Source organism: Ambystoma mexicanum, chromosome 8, assembly GCF_040938575.1.
Source record: "Ambystoma mexicanum isolate Mex_15411 chromosome 8, UKY_AmexF1_1, whole genome shotgun sequence".
Classification (NCBI taxonomy): domain Eukaryota; kingdom Metazoa; phylum Chordata; class Amphibia; order Caudata; family Ambystomatidae; genus Ambystoma; species Ambystoma mexicanum.
Window position 1 is genome coordinate 33696605 of NC_090929.1, and position 21755 is coordinate 33718359.

Sequence of the window (21755 nt, forward strand, 5' to 3'; positions counted from 1 at the left end):
CGCTGCCAGGGGTTCGAGTGCTAAAATAAACAGCATCAGGGACCATGGGCATCCCTGTCTGGTACCTCTACTCGGTACCCTCCGATACGACCGCCCCTGTTTTAACTCAAGCTAGTGGTCTGCTGTATATCAGTTGTACCCACTTCAAATACCCGGGTCCAAGCCCAACTTCCTTACTGCCATCAGCCAAGGCCATTTGACGTAATCCTCATGTTTTCTGTCCTCTTCTTCATCCTAGTATTTTCTGTCTTGGCTGTACCCCAGGTACTACAGAAATGCATTGGTCTACTCTTGGTGTAGTGGTTTGAATTGGGGGCAGGGAGACGGGGGGGATAAGGAATGTGGGGTGTGACGTTCAGCGGGTTGTACCCAGATGTTCGTCTGTATCCCCAGAGGGGGAGTCCTTTCCGCATTAAACCACCCGTAGGGGTTCTATTGGGTAGCTGCCACACCTCCCTAGCCTCATGGGAAAGGGCTCCTCCCATTGGAGAAGTGAAGACCAGAGGCACACACTTTCAGAACAGTAGGTACATGCGTTCTGTTTGACTATGCCCCTTTTTGTGTAGTCACTAGTATATTTTGGGCACCAGACGTGACTGTTTAGTAGTAAAGCTTTGATCGCATAGTAAAATAGCTTAATGTGAAGTTTCAGTGGAAGGGGGTGGGGAATGTCGATCCATACCTTGGAGTTTGGACATTATAGCATTGTGTTCTGTAGGCCTTTTCTTGTAGGCAATTCATGGCTTTGGCTATGTTTCCAGACGCTAGATCTAATTTGTGTGTTCAAGGGTCTCTCCATTTATCTTTAACTGGTATTTCTTGGTTCATGTCTGTTCTTTTCCTGTAAGACCATTGCTTTGGACTTAATCTCTTTGATGTTTAGATGCTGTCCATTGCAGCTGCCTTCAGCATGTATAGACCTTGTAGTGCTGCTGATTGGAGCTTGGTGATGGTCACGTATATCATGTGTTACTCTGCCTTGGCGCTTTGCCGTATTTCATGCTGTCCATTGCAGCTGCATTCAGCATGTACAGACCTTGTAGTGCTGCTACAGACCTTGTAGCGCTGTTGATTGTAGCTTGGTGATGCTCACTTATATCATGTGTTGCTCTGCCCTGGTGCTTTGGCCCTTTTCTAGGTTTTTCATGCCTCCCCGTAGCTCTGTATTTCTACTTTTACATATAAAGGGGTCTGAGAGTCTCTTAAGGCACTTTGTGAATCATTCCGAGTTTCGGGGTTATTCTGGCGGTAAATCTGCCAGAATTACTGTTAACGCCCCTTGGTCTGCCAGATTTACCGCCGGATTACAAGTGGTAGTGGCTGTGTAAATCCCTGTTAATTTGGAGTCCATATGACTCCAAGGGGATTTCGGCAGATTTACCTCTGTATGAAGCTGGAGGCAAATACCCCCCACCCCTTCCAGGGCCAAACTCGTAGTATGACAGAGCGGGAAAAGTGGCATCAAATAGTACCACTAACCTCTACCAACAAATGCACATTCCCCCCGCCCCCCTCATATCCCCAATCCCACTGGAACAAGATATTTATCTTAACGATAAGACTGGGCGAAGTTCCCAGTCCTCTATTCTGCTCAAGTGCAACTTCTTTTGAGAGTAGCAAACTGATTCTGCTGACCGATTGTTCTTGGTCTCCGATCAGCACGGCACGTGCAATAGATTACTAGCACAGGAGAGAGGCCAGCACCAGGGTACCTCTCTGTTGAGAATAAGGAGTAAAATAAACCCCAGAGCCCATAAATCAGTAGCTCCAGATCCAAACAAAAGCTTCTCCATGGTTCAAGATCTTCAAATTGATCATTTCCCCCTGTGCAAGGATCCGCATGCGTTCTGTCCGGTTCAAGGATTACCAACACTTCTAGCTTTGTAAAATCAGAGTCTTCCCCACCGCCTCTCCCCTAGTGAGCTGTAGGTATTTGACACATTGTTGAACACTATTGTCATGGGATAGAGTTTGACGGCACGACACTAAATGGAATCGCTCCCCGGCTTCCTCCCGATGCTTAGCCACCAGAGGGCATTCATGAAAATGTGCCTCTACACAGGCATAGGAGCAGTTGTCCATTAGATGTAGATCATTCATTTCCGTGAAAACCCAATAGTTGTGCAACATAATCCTTTGCTGCATATAGACAATTTTACCACTTCCACGTGTGTGGCCTTTAAGAAGTCATACCAACGGGTCGTCGATCATTTCCAGCTCAAGCTCTTAGTCCTAACACAATTTTGGTTGACATTCACCTTCTTTTTCCACAGTTAGGTTGATTTTCCTTCCCCCACTTTGTGAGTCCCCCATCATTTTTGCTGGACTATTGGGGTTTAGGACTGATTCTCCTGAGTGAGTGGGAAACTTTTTCTATACTCTCATTGTTAGTGTTGTATAACTTTTAAATTTTTAATTACAATGATCTCTTAATTTTAAAAAGAATGCTGAGAAATCCTTTTGTGAAATTGCAATAGAATGTAATGAAATTATTATGCCTTCTTATGTTTATGGAGGTAATATATCTATTTTAAGATAAGCTGATAGACATATAGTTGTATTTTTGTTTTGCCTTGTATAGTCTAATGTTTAAAGTGTGGCAAATTTGTGATACTCTGAATTTGAAAGGTTGAAATTTTTAACCATATCAAATTAAATAAAAAAAAAAAATAATAACTTTTATAAGGCTCAACTCGCCCAAAGGCCTCATTGCGCAGCAAGACAGAGGTGCGTCAAAGCCAGGAGAACACCAGAGGGAAAACAAAGTACCTAATCATTAGAATTAAAAAGGAACATTTTAAGAGATCTCTTACAGGAAAGTACTTCGGAACAAAGACGACAAGATGCGGGAGTAGGTTCCACAGGCGAGGGGCTATGTAGTCAAAGCTGGTACCACCAAAGCGAGTCAGCTTGTATCTAGGTAACTCGAGTCTGTTCGAGTTGCTAGAACGAAGTGAGCGGCAAATACAGAAACACGTAATTCGATCCTTGAGATAGAATGGTGCTTTATCAGTGAGGCACTTGTGGGTGAGGAGCAAGACTTTATAGCTGATACAATGTTTAATGGGAAGCCAATGAAGGGATATACGTGCCTCTGTGACGTAATGTCTTCTAGAGAGGCCACAGCCAGCTCGAACCGCGTTAGTTTGTGAAACTTGGAGTATGACCAAGTTGGCCTTAGAGGTACCTGCCAACAGGCTGTTACCATAGTCTTAGAGTTGACTGGGCAACATCACGGGAAACGGTATTGGATTCAGACCAAAAAGGTTTAATTTGCCTAATAAGTCACCTAGTATAGGCACAAAATGCCTTTTACCTGGCTAGTATGTTTCCTCATATTTAGTGAGGAATCAAGATTAATGCCTAGGGTCTTAACCCTGGGACCGGTTTTGATGGAGGAGCCAGCAATGTCGAACGCGGCATATCTGGGATTCAGCGTCAGAAGGTGCTGAGTGGTACCTATGAGCATAAGCTTGGTTTTGTTCCCATTAAGTGCCAGGGAGCTATTAATCATCCATGCTTCTATTTTAGCAAAGATAAATGTGATTTTTTTTTTTAATATTTTTTTTTTAGGTCCCTCTCATAGTCACCGCTTAATTTAATCAATAGCTGAGTATTAGCGGCGTAATTTGTATATTCTACGCAAGACTATGGAGGAGATGGGGGAAAAAAGGAAGAGTATATAAATTAAAAAGGGTAGGGGAGAGGCAGGCTCCCTGCGGGACTTAAAACCAATGGAAGCAACACAGGCAAATCTAGGGCCCAAAAAAGCGGCCAGCCAGTGTAGAGCGCTACTGGAGCAGTTCTCAATGAACCCCAGCCTCTTCAGCAGCAGCAGTGGTCCACAAGATCGAACGTCTCAGAGAGGCCCAGGAGCATCAGCAGAGCAACCTGACCTGATTCTACAACAAGGCCATCGCAGTGCCATGAAAGGCCCGAAAGCCAGATTGATGGGAACCCAAAAAGTGATATTCTTCAATGTGTTGTTGAATCTGGGTATATGCAAACCTGTCCAGATTATTTAACAGAAAGGTCACATTAGTAATCAGGCGATAGTTGCCTACGGAAGTGGGATCATGTGTAACGTTTTTGATCACAGGGGGGAGCCAAACATTTTTCAGCGAGGCTAGAACAGTAGTGGTAGCGAAAGAGGAATTACCCAATTGCGTAACAAAGGTAACCAAGCGTTCAAATGATTCCTTGATTTTAGAGGGAGGACAAATATCATCGGGACAAGAAGAAGGCTTAAGATGTGAAACCATATTAGAGAGATCAGCCTCTCTTCTCATTAAAGTTAAAAAGAGGAGTAATGGAGGCCGAAAGCTGGGTATAAGAAACAGCACTAGGTTTGGTAATGGACATAGAAGGGGAGGAACGCAACGTTGCATCATATCGCGATGAGAGTTACATTTATCACTAAGACCCTGCTGAATATCTGAGAACCATCGGTCATAGTAAAGAGTTCTCTTTGGGAGCACCGTTTTAATATGACCTTCATACAAATCCTGTTTCGCAGCCACAATGGCAGTCTTGTAGTCAGCCGCAGCCTTGCAGTATAGAGCAAGATTATTGGCTGTGGTATTGTTCTGCCATGCCTGATCTTTTTGTCTCTTCAAATTTCTGAGACCTAGAATTTCCTCAGAGAATCAACATTTGCCCAGGGTTTCAGTTTTTACAAGCTTAACGGAAGGGGGTCGGGTGGGGGGGCAAGTGTGTTCACAATGGAAGAGATGATCCCATTATATTGATCAGTAAGGGTAACTGTGCTATCAGAATGTCCTAGATTAGCTAGAATAGACAGGGCTAGTTCACTAAAAGCAACAGGCGTGATCTTATGGAAATTCTTTAGTCATTTCAACTCGTGAATTGGTATTCTGTCTGGCAAGTTTACCAGGCAGGTCCAGAAAGAAGGAGATAAAACTATGGTCAGACCAGGGGCAAGTCAAAATGTTTCAAGACTAAGTGATAAGAAACTAGTCCAAAATACATCCATCTTTATGCATAGGGGTCTTTATAAATTGTCTTTTACTCTGGCATTGGGAACCCTTTTTACCTCGTTTTGTTGCATTTATTTTTAACTGTTTTTATTAAACGGTTGTACACATAGAAACATTGTGTACATCACGGTCATTACACAGACTTATTCAGTACAACTAGAACATCTAGCTCCTTATCGGATGGGCGGGTAAAGCCCCCCGTTACTCTCATGTATACTTCCCTCCGAATTATCATTACCCAGTATCGGCAAACCCACAAACAGTCTTGCCAAGATGGGTTTGAATGTTAAAGCAGGGAACATTTGATCACATTCCAACACTGGTGCCCACATATTCAGAAACTAGTGGAGTGTATCTTTTGCCGCAGTAACTTTTTTCTGCGACCAGAATTTCCCATACTTTAATCCACCAGAGACAGTGATTCCCAGTGGCGAGCAATAGTGATGCGTGCGGCCAGCAATAACTGTGTAATTAGTTTTGCCCAGTCCCCGTCCACAGATTTAGGGGGTATCTCATCCAGTGGGGCCCGTAGAAGAAGAGTTTCAGGGCTCATCTGAAGTTTGGTGTGTGTGATGGATTCTATACACGTTTCAAGGCACATTTGTTGTTGGTCACACATCTGGAGGAGTGGTTTCTGGTCCAGACGTCCAGCCAGGATCTGTCCTCCAATGGATGACCTAAGTCCATCTCCCAATGACTCGCGTAAACTGGGCGACCGTCTAACATGTCCGCCCGCAGGAGTTTATATACTTTAGAGACCCCCCCACAAGTTGCGGGCCTTCCATAATGGTTAGCTCAAGTGGGCTCAGCGCATGTGTAGCTCCTAGTCTTGTCTCCTGGATGGGTAATCCAGTGCCGTAGCTGTACATAGGAGAATCTATCCACCTCCAAGAGTTGAAATACCTCTTTACAGTCCTCGAACGTATGTGGATGGTCTCCGTCAAACAGTTGGACTAACGTCAGAAGACCTCCTTGCTTCCTGCTCTTAAATGCTTCTAGTTGCATACCAGGAGAAAAGGTTGGATTATGGAAGATGGGGGAGAGTGGGCCCATGCCTCTAGTGATCCCTTTTTCCTTCAGGGCCTCATCCCATGATTTAAGAGTGAGCTTTGAAGAGGAGAGCAGGTTTTGCATCTGTTTTTGTATTGTATGGGGGACAAAAGGCAGAAAACAATGAGGGAGAGGGAGTCTAGATTGTTCAATTTCGACCCAATTTGGTAGAGAAATAGGGGACACCCATGTTAAGAGATGTGAGATCTGTGCTGCCACCATATATCTGTGTAGATCTGGAACCCCAACCCCCCCCAAATCCTCACCTTCTTATGAATCCTGGCCGCCTTGCCCCGCCAAATGAATCCCAGCGTTTTTTGTGGGAGGCGGTCCAGTACGTTTTTTCGGGATTTCCACCACGAGGGATGAGCAGAAGTAAAGGAGGCGAGGAAGTAGATTAATTTTAACCACAGTAATGCTGCCTATGAAGGAGCTCTCCTGAGACACCCATTTCTCCAGATCTGTTTCTAAGGTCTTAAAGAGGGGTGGGGGGAATTAGCTGCAAATAAGTCTTAAGGTGAGGCCATGATTCGAACCACCAGGCATCCAATAGATTTGGCATCCCAACGGATTGGACAGAGGGTTTGGAAAGATGCAATCTCTTGTGACGACAGCCCTACGCCTTAAGCCAAATATTTCCCATAGTTTATCTCAAAATCTGCCACTAAGCCAAAGGACCGAAGCTCTTGAAGGGCTGCTTGAAGGGAAGGCTGCATGTCGGTTTTTGAAAGTAAAATGTCATCAGCATAGAGGGGTACCTTATGTTGCGAGTCCCCGACCATGATCCCCCCCTTAATTTCTTGATTTCTGCCTATGCATTGAGCCAAGGGCTCCATGATTGGGGCAAACGAGAGGGGAAAGAGGGCCTCCTTGTCGAGTCCCACACGCGAGGGGCACAGGGGATGTTTGTTCATGATTACCTGGAATAGAGTGTTTGGGGATACCTAAGTTGGCCGCAAGCATTTTTGCGGAAGCCGGCCCAAATTGGAATACCTCTAGGGCTAGATACAGGAAGGTCCAGTCTACCTTGTCAAATGCCTTCTTGGCATCTAGTGCTAGAAGGGCCAATTTACTGTGATCCCCAATTGTTGCTTCTATCCGGCTCAGGGCTCGCCTAATGTTATCCCCTTCTTTCTCCATGATACAAAGCGGGTTTGGTCAGCATCAATTAAAGCTGGGAGAAGTGGAGCCAAGCAGTTTGCCAGCACTTTAGAGTGGATGTTTGTATCAATGTTTAACAAGAAGATTGGCCTGTAGGAGGTACATTCCTTAGGATCTTTACCAGGTCTTAACAATCGAATAGTAGTGAAGGTCTTCATCAAGGGGCTGATGTTTCCCACGTCTCTGACGGAATTGAAAGGAGTTGTTAATGGGGACCGCAGCTGGCTTCTAAAGAGTTTATAAAATGTAGTTGAAAACCCATCTGGCCCAGGGCTGTAGATTCCAGGGATTTAATCACTGCATCCACTTATTCTTGCTGAATCAAGGCTTCTAAGGCTTCTTTGTCTTCCCAAGAGGGGTGTGGCAAAGCAGCCTCTTAAATAAAACTATTTTGGTCCTGGGGGACCAGGCTGGAGCTGCCATTGTTTCTATTAAATTGGATTTTGCCAGCTGTAGGATAGCCTATTCTCCATATTGTGTTACCCCATGCCGGTCTTTTAGGCCTATAATCGCATTGCATTTTTTAGATTGGGCTAATTTTCTTGCCGGGAATTGGTTGCCCTTATTGCTCTTGACGTAGTACCCTTGCTTCGCAATTGAGAGGGAGTGAGCAGTTTCCTCAGCGTAGAGGGCCTCTAATTTTTTCCCGGCAATGCAGAAGTATTGATGGAGTTTAGGGGACTACCCTTTCTTATGTTTCGCTTCAATCACCTGGATTTCTTGTTCTAGTTGAGCCCAGGCCTGTTTTTCCCCCCTATGATAGGCCGCAGGGTGGGCTATTAAGACTCCCAGAATCACTGCCTTCATGGCGTCCCATGTTGTGGCTGGGGACGTAAGTTCAGTTGGATTCTCCCGGAAATAGTTCTGTATTGCTTTAGCTAACCCATCCCAAAGAGCCATATCGTTTAAGATTAGGTCATACAGTCGCCATTGCGGTCTGGGGTGGTACCTGGGTCCCACATTCTAACCTGCAATAGGACTGGTGCATGGCCAGAGAGAATCCTAGGGTCAGTAGACACCTTGTCAGTAAATGGCATCAGTTGGGGGGAATGCTAAAATGAGGTCTATACAGGAGGAGAAGCGGTGGACGTGAGAGAAGTGTAGTCTCATTCCCCCGGGTGCAACACTCTCCATATGTCCACCACCCCCAGGGTCCTGAAGAAATGAGGATGCTCAAGGCAATCTTGAAGTCTCTAGTTGAGGGGTCATGCGTTTTGTCCATCAAGGGGTCCGGCACTCCATAGAAGTCTACCCCAATGATGACTTGGCCCTCCAGTAAGGAGAATTATATCCTCTAAATCACTGAAGAATTTGTCCTGACCCTTATTACAGGCATGAATCGAGATTAGGGAGTACATCTTCCCTGATAACGTACCTTTCACTCCAATGTATCGACCTCCAGGGTCTTGTATGCTGTCCAGCTCCTTAAAGGAGATGTCTTTTGCTAATGGATCGCTGTTCCCCCATCTTTGTTCTGCTGGAGGTCAAAAATTTCAGAGGGAAGTCTTTGCTCCAGAGGCAAATGAAATCCGAAGGGAGGAGGTGGGTCTCCTGCAGAAGAATCACAGTTTTTCAGGCATTGCAAAATTTACTTTCGTTTTACTGGGGAGTTCAAACCTTTAACGTTTAACGATAGAAAGCCAAAATTCTGGTGAGATAATGTGGAGTCTCTCAAGGAGGTGTCATCGATGGAGGGGGAAAGGGCCGGGTGGCTATTAGTCTCCATCATAAGCCAGAATGTATCCAAAGCCATATTCCAACCAGGGTTTTAACTGAACTAACCAACAAACAAACCGAACCAAACAAAAAAGAAAAATAATTAAAAAATATAGGACAAGTCGCCCCCACGACCATCGGGTGACATCCGCTAGGGAATAAAGCCAAGAGATAGGTTGCAAGGATAGCAAGGTTTTACTCATACAGTAAACAAGTGCCAGTAAAGAACTGTGCTGCCCGAGAGTGCTCTGCCAAAAATTACATGGGTAGCACATTAAGAAGGCCCAAAGTGTCATCAGTGACATCGTTATATACAGTAGAAATCCACATGGCTGGTTGGTGCGAACATATGCATGGGCCTGCTCCATAGGGGATGCCAGGTGCTAATTGGCTGGTTCTTCCTCGTCGATTTGGCTCCACGTGGGTCAGCTGGGCTCATCTTCGTAGTGAAGGCCAGGGTATGCATAAACTACAATGTTTCTTAGCTAAACTAAACAAGAAATTATTCATTATGGCAGGCTCCTGGGCGACACAGGAAAGGGGTGCTATGAAGAGGGGAGGATAAAATAGTCACACTGACACCTACATTCAGGGCTTCGTTGATACTGCAGTTCCCGCACCCAAGCTCTCCCCCCTGGGTTTTAATCTATGATTTACACTTCCCGGTACCTCATGTTACAGGAGACGCATATTGCCATTGGAGAGATATACAGCTGAGCGAACTTTAGATCTGAGGTGGGTGCCTTAGGGAGGTCAGCACCTGGGGGTCGGATGCTTATCTCTGTTAAAAGGTAGGGGGTTGGGTCAATGAAGGGTGGCCGGCTCTGACCTAGCGGGGTGGGGGTCACTGGCCCAATGGCAGTTTAGTGGAGATGGATGGACACCGCGCTGGAGCCTGGTACTCTCTCACGCTCTTCGCAGGGCGCATTCTTGGAAGTGATTCTATATATATGCAACACTGAAAGGACAGGAGGGAAATGGACTTCGTGCGGAGCGTGCTTGGTGTGCCAATGTCGGGCTGGGCATCTCTTAGTGAACTCAGGAAGCGTGCGTCGCAGGCCATCAACATGTCTTGGCCTAATACAAAATGGAGTCGCGGAGCAGGGGCATGTCTAGCGCTATTCGCCTACTTCTATGCGCAATGGGGCTTTTATATATGCCCTGTGGGTGGGGGCTATTCCCCCTTTGTAAGATTTATTGCCTCATATGGGCTCCGCCTAACTTGGAAGTGCCTAAGGGGGGGTGGGAAAGGCTCATTTCCATCCCAACAGGAGTCATCACTAAACCCCAACCTAAAGTCTCCTCCAAATTGTCCCGGGAGGATAGCTCAGCGGCAATGTGCTTGCCTTGGAAACAAGACAACACAAAGCAACACAGGCTCGATCTCCGGGTCCGCGCTTAGAAACCTCTGGGTATTAAGCTTGTTATAAATATGCAACTAAGACATATTCCTGTAGCAGCGCCTCGGTGTCCCCGGCTGTGTGAGCGCTTTAAAAATGCAAAAATAAATGTGGCCAGGGTAAGGCAGCCGCTACCAGATCCTAACCCTTGGGGTGGTAACATGAGGGAGGATCACCTGAGATGAGACAGCTGTCAGGGGGAAGTGGTTACTCCGCTAGGAGAGGCACGGTATTCATCCTCCTCCTGAATTCGAGATTTCCCGAATACCTAAATATTTAATGGCATGCTGTCAATGTAGGGTTCACTTTCCCAGAACTACCCAAAATACAGAACATGAAAACTCTCAGTATGAAAGTGGAACATTGGGAATTCAGGAAGTTAATCTTACAACTTCTCATTGTCATGTTTCTACCTTTATATCGAGGTCTAAATCAAAGGTAAACCATTAAATTCCTTTAACAACCTCATATAAATCTGAACACTCTCGGTTAACAAATCAGCTTAAGTTAACTGATCCTGAAACAAACAAGAACATTAAGGACTTCAAGTCCCATAATGCTTATGGTACTAGTACGAAGAAGAGGGCTTTAGAGGTGATGAAGCAGAATGAGTGGTCTAGTTGTTATGGCAGAAAGCACCTGAGCGGGACTTTTGAATATATGAAAGGGCTTTAGGTGCAGAGGTAGAGAGAGGCTGATGGTGCAGTTGCGGCAGCAGCAGGGGTTGCTGTGCGGGAGATGCTGTCGATGCTCGGGCACCGGGGCCATGCAGAAAATGCACAGCGCGAGGCAGTTCTGAGGCAAGCTACGCCATGTGGGAGACAAGCTCTTGATACTCCGTGAACTGCTCCAGTTCTGAAGTCGCACCAGATATTACACAGAGCTGCAAGAGCTCCTCTGAGGGACTGCTTGGAGCCGGCAGTCAAACGGAGCTGGCAGAAGCAGAGAAGGCTCCTAGCACCACCAGCGAGTGTTAGGCAGGGACCTTCCTATTAGGTTAGGGAAAAATAGGCGTTTGTCTCACCCCTTTTTTATTTAATAAAATGGCAAATTGTGTGAGAAAACGATATCTTTGTCAGTCTTGCATTTCTGACCCCTCAAATATTGCTGCAGTTAAGCTAAACTGCTCCAGTCTTTGCCTCTTAAGCTGGATGTCTCACTCTTGTTTCAATTCGTGATGTAGTTTCTGGTCTTGAGTATCCGTCTTCATCACTGGCACATCATTTCCACCAAGTAACCTCTCAGTCTTCTGTTGGACAGATTGCGGCTGTGAACACATCCGGGCTGACTGCCACCTCCTGGGAGACTCAGGTGCTGGAAGAATCGGGAGCCGCTGGTGAATGCAGTGCTGAGAGCCTGTATGTGCAAGGTACAGGGCCCCTGTGCATTGTGAACCTCAGAACCTGCCCAGCGAGGTCCTCCCTTAGTTTGAGGGTGGAGGGAGGTGGGCAATTTACTTTCTGTTAATCTCAGCTTTTACCACCTGTGACGGAAAGTGGCACTGGCGATCGCTGCCTGCCGGAATTGCACCAAGCAGGTTAACTTTCCAAAGTCTTCCTTCAACGTCTGTGACGGCATGTCTTTACTCCAGCTTCCTTTCCCATCTGTCTACCCGACCACCCCCATTCCACCTGCTGTCCCCTCTTGCTGGAGCTGTACCGTACCTTTTAGCATGTGTTGTGCATTGTAAAGGAATTGTTTGTTTTTATTAGCATTATTTTGTAAATCCTTTTATCCTTTTCTGTATTATTTTGCAGCGTCTGCCCTCTAGCTCACACATTGACCTTGAAATTAGCTGTAGTACTTTCAATCACAATGTTTAGTAATGTCTACTCTTCTGTTCTCCAGCATGGGGTCTGGCATGGATTCACATGCTCATGAATATTCCCCGTCGTCAGGCTGGGAATCCTCGGTAAAGAAAAAATCAGTATCAGTTTCGTTTCTGATCTGTCTTTCGTAGTAGTAACCAATCACTGATCTCTGCGTCATACTGACCACAGCCAATGACTGCCCTCTACCTAAGCCCCCCCTCTGGCAGCCATCTTCAGATTTTTACAGCATGTTCAAGTGTTGGGATCCTCGTGCTATTGCTCTCGAGCGTTAGTGCTATTTTTCATGTTTTTTCTCAAAAAAATTCTCTTTTTTTCGGTCAAAAGAGCCTCAAGCTCCACCGTTTCTTCATCCGATCAACGGGGACCCATGTCGGATTCGTCTACGCCCCTCAAGGGTGAAGGTTTCGTCGAGCCACGCTTTTGGAGGACTCCAGAAGTTTCTCGGACATGGCCCAGGAGAAGGGAAGCTCGACGCCCGGAAAGCTGTTCAGGGTCTGCCCTGGATGCCAGCTTCAGAATGTCTTTAAGGAGGACGAACACTCCCTTTGTCTTTACTGCCTACATGAGGACAAGACGCACGTGGAGAAGGACTGTGCGTTTTGCGGCAATATGTCTGAGCGGACCATGAAGGACCGCCATCAATGTCTCGCCAACTGGCTGGAAGGGAAGAGCCCGTCAGGCGAGAAGAAGAAGAAGTCCGAGCGGTCTTCTAAGACCTTTGAGGGCGCCCCGGCGACTGGGGTCCAACAGAAGGCCAAGCACCGCGAGTCCGCTGGCACCGGGAGCGCCGAACGGTCGGGCTCTACGGGCGCCAGGCAGGGCGCATCCTCCCCGGCGCCATCAACCACGAGCCAACGCTCTGGCTCGGGTAAGAGGAAGGCCGAGCACCCGGCGAAGCTCCTGGAGAGACCCCGTTCGAGCTTGAAGGCCCCATCGGAGGGGGAGCGAGGCAGTGACCCTCCCCCCAAGGAGAAGGCGGTGAGCGCACCTAAGGTGGTGAAAGCCTTAATCCATCCGGCGAAGGCCTCTATCGAGACAGTCGCGGCGGCCCTGGCTCAGCCTGTGGAGGCTACACCAGTGGTGGCGACCTCGGGGCTCAGAGTCTCCCTGCCACCGCGGAGGGAGTCCTCTTTTATGCCCATCGACAGGACCCCCGTGAAACCTCCGGCGGAGAAGAAAAAGGGGGGGCAGGAGGTCGTCGTGGATTCGGCCTCAACCTCTGAGGAAGAGCTGATCGAAGTCTTAAGCCACGGCGTTGGCGTGGAAGAAGACCAGCCCGTCGGGAGGGACCCCGATGTAGGAGACGACGATAACGTCGAGGGTGCTGACGGGGCTCCTGACCGCCCGTCGGACTCCCCTCAACCAGTGCCGCAAGACAACTCGGCGGCCATTTTGTTGGCTATACAGTCCTTATGCTCGGAGATAAGGACGAGACTGCCGTTACCACCAGCGGAGGAACCGCTCCCGACGGGGACCCGGAGCCAGGCAGAAGAAGGATTCATCCTCCACCTCCTTTTCAGCCATCGCGTCCTGTTCAGCCCTCCTCCCCGTCTACTACACGTGGGGATGATACGGGGACTGACACGGCCGCGACGGGTACAGACGACGAGGTTTACGACGAGGATCTGCCGTCGTCACCTCCCACCCGGGCTTCTCCGCCCGACGAGATTGGATCGTTTCACTCCATGATCGCCAGGGCATCCGAGCTTTTCCAGCTCTGCCCGGAAGAGAAGAAGAAGGAAGGTTTCCTTTATCAACGGCGTGAGGCCAAGAGGAACACGGTCCTCTCTGTACCTCTACTGGACTATATTTGGGATGAGGGCCTCGCCCTCCTCAAGAACCCATCCATGACGCCGGCTAGAAGGGATCGGTACGAGAAGAAGTACCAGGTCCCGGATGCGGCCCCCTTGTGCCTTCGGGCACAGCCGACCCGGATTCGGTCGTCTCCGCGGCGGCCAGGAAGAAAGCGGGGGGGCGCGGCCTCTACATCGACCTCCCCGCTGGACGGCGAGGGAAAGAAATTAGATACGATGGGACGCAGAGTCATCTCGTCTGCAGCGACGACGATTAAGGCGGCCAACGCCTTGGCTATCGTAGCACGTTAGGACAGGGAGTTGTGGTACAAACTAGCCCACCTGCTGGACTTCCTCCCAGACGACAAGAGGGCGGAAGCCCTAGAGATCTTGCAGGAAGGAGAGGTGGCGTCGGACCACGCCATTACGGTTGCGACGGACATCGCTGACACTGGATTTCGCCAGTTGGGCAACGGCGTGTGCCTTAGGCGGCATGGATGGCTCAAGGCTACTGACTTCCGTCAGGACGTGCAGACCAGAGTCTTGGACATGCCGTTCGACGGAAACAACCTGTTTGGGAAAACAGTGGACGATTCCCTTCAAGCCATCAAGGCGGACACGGAGACGGCCTGGGCTCTTGGGGTTCTCCAACAACGGCGGCCGCCCTTTCGGAGCGGCGGAGGCAAACAGGGTGCCTCCAAAGGTTCCAGCGGCAGATTTTCCACCTACCGTCAAGCGGCCCGTTCGTCGTCACAGGAAGCTTACAGGGGACGAGGCAAGTCAGGCGGACCCCACCGTCGTCGCCAAGGAGGACAAGGCGGCAAAGCCTCGTCTAAGCAGGACTGAACCGGCCGTGGGGTCGGGCCCCCACCGAAGCACCCCGGTGGGAGGCCGGCTGGCGAGCTTCGTCAGCGTGTGGGAGTCCATCTCCACCGACCGTTGGGTGCTGGACGCCCTAGCTCAGGGTCACGCGCTCGAGTTTCTAAAGAGGTGCCCGCACGTCCCCCCTGTGGCCAGGAAAGAACATCACGTCCCTCAACTTCTCTTGGAGGTAAAGGCGATGCTCAAGAAGGGCGCCATCGAGCTTGTCCCAAAGAGGCTTCGGGGCTCCGGAGTTTACTCAAGATACTTCCTCGTGAAGAAGAAGACGGGAGGATGGCGTCCCATCCTGGACCTACGACGACTGAACAAGTTCATCAAGGCACAGAAGTTCCGGATGGTCACCCTCCAACACGTCCTGGGTCAGCTGGAGGAGAGCGATTTCCTGTCGTCGTTGGATTTGGAGGATGCCTACTTCCATATTCCCATCCTAAAGGGACACCGAAAGTTTCTCAGGTACGTGGTCCAAGGGCGTCACTACCAGTTCAGAGCCCTTCCCTTCGGATTGAGGTCGGCACCCAGGGTGTTCACCAAGTGCCTCGCACCGGTGGCGGCGCAGCTGCGCTGGGAGGGGATCCACGTCTACCTCTACCTGGACGACTGGCTCATCGGAGCGAAGACGAAGGAGCTCGCTGTGGAGCACACGGCAAAGACCGTCCAACTACTCATGGACCTGGGATTCTCCATAAACTACGCCAAGTCCCACCTGGTGCCCGCGCAAGACGCACTGTTTCTGTGAGCGAAGCTCGACACAGTGTCGCTTCTGGCCTCTCCGTCGCAGGAAAGGACGAGGGCCATCTTAGGCAAGGTGCAGCGGATGCAGGTTGCGGATGCGGCCAGAGTGAGGTCCATCAAGTCCCTTCTCGGAATGATGTCTTCTTGCATTTATCTCATCCACCTGTGCAGGCTCCGGATGCGCCCGTTGCAGGAGTTCCTGGACGCGCGCTGGATCCAGACGACGGGCAGCTTCGAGGAGAGGATCACACTCGACGAGAGTTTCCGACGAGCGATCCGGAGGTGGGGCACCCACGCGCATCTGACGGCGGGCATGGACTTCCAGACCCCCGGCCACCAGGAGACAGTGACCACGGATGCCTCCCTGGAAGGGTGGGGAGCGCACACCGAAAATCTGCACGCGAGAGGCCTTTGGCTTCCGACGGAGAAGTCCCTCCATATCAACGTCCTGGAGCTCCGTGCAGTGTTTTGGGCCCTCAGGTCCTTTCTTCCGTCCCTCAAGGGCAAGGTGGTGAGGATCTTCACCAACAACACCACCACCATGTTCTACATCAGGAAACAGGGCGGAACCAGGTCCCCAGCCCTGTCCAAGGAGGCGCAGGATCTGTGGCATTGGGCCGTCGCCCAAGGGATGTTTCTGGTGCCGTTTCATCTGGCAGGGATAAAAAACACCATCGCCGACTCGCTCAGCAGAGAGCTACGCTCGTGCCACGAGTGGGAACTACGACAGGATCTAGTGGACCGCCTCTTCCGACGGTGGGGCACACCCCAGATCGATCTGTTCGCGACGGCGACGAACTCCAAGTGCCGGAGGTTCGCCAGCAGGTTTCCTCAGCCGAGGAGCATGGGCGATGCTTTCTCGTTCCCCTGGGAGGGCCTGTTTCTATACACGTTCCCTCCATTGCCATTGCTGATCCGGCTCATCAACCAGCTCAAGAGGTCACGGTGCAGGATGATCCTCGTCGCACCTGCGTGGCCGAGGCAGATATGGTTCCCGGACCTTCTGGACTTGTCAGCGTCCCCGTCAATCAAGCTGCCAGTGGACGCGGATCTTCTCTCCAGGGAAGGAGGCGCCATCCTCCATCACGACCCGAAGTCGCTGAGCTTGCAGGCCTGGCTCCTGCAGCATTAGAGTTTGGAGGATACGACATACCGGCCGACTGCAGAGAGGTTCTTGCAAAGGCCAGAGCGTCATCAACTCTTAAATGCTACGGACACAAATGGAAGAGGTTCTCTGTCTGGTGCCACGCACAGAAGATTAACCCTCTACGGATTACGGCTCCCCAAGTACTCCCGTACCTACTGACGCTGGCCAAGGCTGGACTGGCGCACGCGTCCATCAAGATTCATCTTGCTGCGATCTCCCGATACACCAGAACCACGGGGCGGACGTCTTTGTGGTCTCATGGTCTGGTGAAAGAGTTCATGAAGGGACTGTTCAGATCGTTCCCGCCGGTGAATGCTCCGGCCCCGGCGTGGGAGCTCAACGTGGTGCTGACCAAGCTCATGGGACCTCCGTTCGAGCCTCTGCACTCGGCTCCGTTGAAGTTCTTGTCGTGGAAAACAGCGTTTCTTGTGGCCATCACCTCCGCACAACGGGTGGGAGAGATCCAGGCCCTTTTCTGCATGGCCCCGTACTTGACTTTTCACGACACGAGGGTAGTGCTCAGGACGCACCCCTCCTTCATGCCCAAGGTGCCGTCGGACTTCCACCTCAACAAACCCTTGGTGTTGCCTGTTTTCTTCTTGTCGCCTTCGTCGCCGGCTGAAAGGACTTTGCACTCGCTGGATGTGGCTAGAGCGCTGAAGTTCTACGTGGACCGCACAAAGTGTTTTCGGAAGACGTCACAACTCTTTGTGAACTTTGGACCTGTCAATCAGGGGAAGGCTCTCTCGAAGGCTTCCATTTCCAGATGGCTCTCCGGCTGTATCATGTACTGTCATCGGTTGGCAAACCGACCGCTGCCTGGCCGTCCGAGAGCCCATTCCACCAGAGCGATCGCAGCTACCACGGTGTTCCTATCTGGTGTGCCCTTGCTGGACATCTGCAGGGCTGCTACGTGGAGGTCGACGCACACCTTCACGAAATTCTACTGCGTCGATCGGGATTCCAGGGAGGAGTCCAGGGTCGGCCAAGCAGTGCTGCGCAACCTGTTCGCCTAAGGTGAGCCTGGTGAGGAGGTAAGAATTGCTTAATGTTGAGTTTGATGTAATGCTTAATGTTGAGCCTTTGCCACCTCCCATGGTTGTGCATGTGTGTACTGCTATGTATTCTTTATTCATGAGCATGTGAATCCATGCCAGACCCCATGCTGGAGAAGGAACAAGTTACTTACCTGTAACTGTTGTTCTCCAGCATGGGTCTGGCATGGATTCACATGCGAACCCTCCCGCCTTCCCCTCTGCGGCTCTTCACTTGGTCATACTGCCACTTCACGTGCTACCAAATCTGAAGATGGCTGCCAGAGGTGGGGCTTAGGTAGAGGGCAGTCATTGGCTGTGGTCAGTATGACGCAGAGATCAGTGATTGGTTACTACTACGAAAGACAGATCAGAAACGAAACTGATACTGATTTTTTCATTACCGAGGATTCCCAGCCTGACGACGGGGAATATTCATGAGCATGTGAATCCATGCCAGACCCATGCTGGAGAACAACAGTTACAGGTAAGTAACTTGTTCCTTACTCTGCCTGTTGTTTTCTTCATTACTTTCCATGTGAGTGTAGACATGGACTTATCTCCTGTAGTTTATCTGTTTGAGGAAGTGCAAAAGCCTGGGAGCTCGGGCAGAGCAATAAAGCCAGAGAAGAGTCCTTTCTGATCGTCTAGAAAAGGGAGCCCCGTGCATTATTCCAGCGTCCTCTCTCTCCCCACTGCTTACTTTCAGTAATACTTGCCTTGTTCAATTTATCATGCGCCCCACTCTGTCTCCACACCCTGCATGCTCTGTCTGCTTTTCTCCACTCCCTCTCGCATCACCCTCCTCTGTTTCTTTGTACCTCAGCTGTTACCGCTCCATCGCTCTTTTCTTAATCTCCCTTTCTGGTTGACGTTTCCTTCCCCACTCTTTCCTGCTCACTCTGCTTCATTTCCAGGTAATCGGTTTACTCTCTGAAGCCTGTATCCGCCAAGTCACTGCGATCCCCCCCAAAATCTCCCTTTCCCTCTCTTTTGTCCAGATTGCGCTATCCTGAGAGGACGAGCTCCTGGATCTGCAATATGCCAAAGGGTCTTAGCTCAGCCTGTCGTTTAGTCACCTGTCATGACCGCTCCGTGCCCAAGTACTTGCTGCAGGAAATGTGGCCTTAACTTATCCTTCTCCTGTAGCCCTGTTCAAATACTTTTATTTCACATAATACAATATTAGCTCAACATACCTATTGCTCTAGACGTGGACCTGCAACTTGCTTGACTATACTAATAGTTCTTATATTGCACTTCATGCTGAATTTGTCTAGTTTTTGAACACTGTAATCACAGGTGTTATTATCCCATTTGATGGCACTCAATCGACCTCAGAAAGGCGAGAGGCTAAGTTAGCTCTGCATTGGAATTTGAACTTGGGAAGGGTAGGCTGCCCCCAGCCGGAGACCAGTGCTTTACTCTGGAACTATCCATTCAGATCAAACCCCCCTGGATAGGGTTGATGGGGTTTGTAGCCCAAGCCAACTGGAGAGCATAAAGTTCTAGGAGAGGTTTACCTCTATCCCATAACATTGCATTTGAAATGTGGTCCGGAACCATCACCCTTTAACGCTGGCTGTCTGTATGTAGGTTCTGTTGTATTTGTAAACAGTGTGTGCTTATTGCTTTTGGAATAGGGATGGAACTCTTCGAAGAAGCATTGCATAAGTGGGAGCGTGCCCTCACTATTGGACAGAGATGTTCCTCGAGCACGCCCACTCCCCAAAATAGCGAGCAGCAACAGGAGTGTCTTGCAGCAGAACTCTTCGAGGTGTGTATCACAAGAATATGCAGAATGGGGTATCGGCTGTATGGCAATTGGGGGTTAGTCTGTGGAACACAATGTCCCTACCACCCTGTGTGTGCCCTCTTAGACACCATATGTACAAGTGAACAATGGAAATGCAGGGTCCCTCCCATGATACCACCTTTTGGACACCATACAACCAATGGTAATGCCTGGCCCCTTTCACCATATGCCCATGTGAGCAATGGTAATGCAAAGCCCCTCCCACCATATGCCCATGTGAGCAATGGTAATGCACGGTGGCTTCCACCATACGCCCATGTGAGCAATGGTAATGCAAGGCCCCTCCCACCATATGCCCATGTGAGCAGTGGCAATGCCTGGCCCCTTCCAACATATGCCCAAGTGAGCAATGGTAATGCCTGGCCCCTTCCACTATATGCCCAAGTGAGCAATGGTAATGCCTGGCCCCTTCCACCATATGCCCAAGTGAGCAATGGTAATGCCTGGCCCCTTCCACCACATGCCCAAGTGAGCAATGGTAATGCCTGGCCCCTTCCACCACATGCCCAAGTGAGCAATGGTAATGCCTGGCCCCTTCCACCATATGAGCAATGGTCATGCAAGGCCCCTCCCACCATATGTCCATGTTTGCAATGGTAATGCCTGGCCCCTTTCACCATATGCCCAAATGAGCAATGGTAATGCACGGTGGCTTCCACCATATGCCCAAGTGAGCAATGGTAATGCACGGTGGCTTCCACCATACGCCCATGTGAGCAATGGTAATGCCTGGCCCCTCCCACCATATGCCTTTGTGAGCAATGGTAATGCCTGGCCCCTTCCACCATATGCCCATGTGAGCAATGGTAATGCCTGGCCCCTTCCACCATATGCCCATGTGAGCAATGGTATTGCCTGGCCCCTTCCATCATATGCCCATGTGAGCAATGGTAATGCACAGTGGCTTCCACCATACGCCCATGTTAGCAATGGTAATGCAAGGCCCCTCCCACCATATGCCCATGTGAGCAATGGCAATGCCTGGCCCCTCCCACCATATGCCTTTGTGAGCAATGGTCATGCAAGGCCCCTCCCACATATGCCTTTGTGAGCAATGGTCATGCAAGGCCCGTCCCACCATATGTCCATGTTTGCAATGGTAATGCCTGGCCCCTTTCACCATATACCCAAGTGAGCAATGGTAATGCACGGTGGCTTCCACCATATGCCCAAGTGAGCAATGGTAATGCACGGTGGCTTCCACCATGCGCCCATGTGAGCAATGGTAATGCCTGGCCCCTTCCACCATATGCCCATGTGAGCAATGGTAATGCCTGGCCCCTTCCACCATATGCCTTTGTGAGCAATGAAATGCAAAGCCTCTTCCACCATATGCCCATGTGAGCAATGGTAATGCCTGGCCCCTTTCACCATATGCCTTTGTGAGCAATGAAATGCAAAGCCCCTTCCACCATATGCCTATGTGAGCAATGGTAATGCCTGGCCCCTTTCACCATATGCCCATGTGAGCAATGGCAATGCACAGTGGCTTCCACCATATGCCCATGTGAGCAATGGTAATGCCTGGCCCCTCCCACCATACGCCCATGTGAGCAATGGAAGGCCCCTCCCACCATATGCCCATGTGAGCAATGGCAATGCCTGGCCCCTCCCACCATATGCCTTTGTGAGTAATTAAATGCAAAGCCCCTTCCACCATATGCCCAAGTGAGCAATGAAATGTAAAGCCCCTTTGACCATATGCCCATGTGAGCAATGGTAATGCCTGGCCCCTTTGACCATATGCCCATGTGAGCAATGGCAATGCAAGGCTCCTCCCACCACTTGCCCATGTGAGCAATCATCGTGCAAGGCCCCTCCCACCATATGCCCATGTGAGCAATGGAAATTCACGGCCCCTCCCATATGCCCAGGTGATCAATGGAAATTCACGGCCCCTCCCACGATATGCCCAAGTGAGCAATGGAAATGCCCAGCCCCTTCCACCATATGCCCAAGTAAGCAATGGAAATGCAGGGTTGCTCCCATCATATGCTCAAGTGAGCAATGGTAATCCCCTCTTGGAAGCCACATGAACAAGGAGGGCAATAGAAGTAGAAGACTCTTTTGTGATGTTCAGGTGGTCCTTGTTTGAGGGTCAGGGAGTGGATTGTGTGGATGATCCTTTATAAAGAGTACAACATATATGAAAATAGGAGCATTTGGTCACCACCTTGCTCTTTTGGCTTCTAAAA

The 21755-nt window shown here is 49.9% G+C and overlaps 1 protein-coding gene across 4 annotated transcripts in view; it reads left to right on the top strand.

Moving 5' to 3' along the window:
• MIGA2 (mitoguardin 2) overlaps window positions 1-21755 on the top strand; it is a 288693-nt gene that overhangs the window by 85461 nt on the left and 181477 nt on the right. For all 4 annotated transcript variants that reach the window (XM_069609212.1, XM_069609215.1, XM_069609214.1 and 1 more), the window contains exons 5-6: window positions 11585-11693; window positions 19388-19521. In XM_069609212.1, the coding sequence (XP_069465313.1) occupies window positions 11585-11693; window positions 19388-19521 (243 nt within the window). The remainder of the gene's footprint in view (window positions 1-11584; window positions 11694-19387; window positions 19522-21755) is intronic.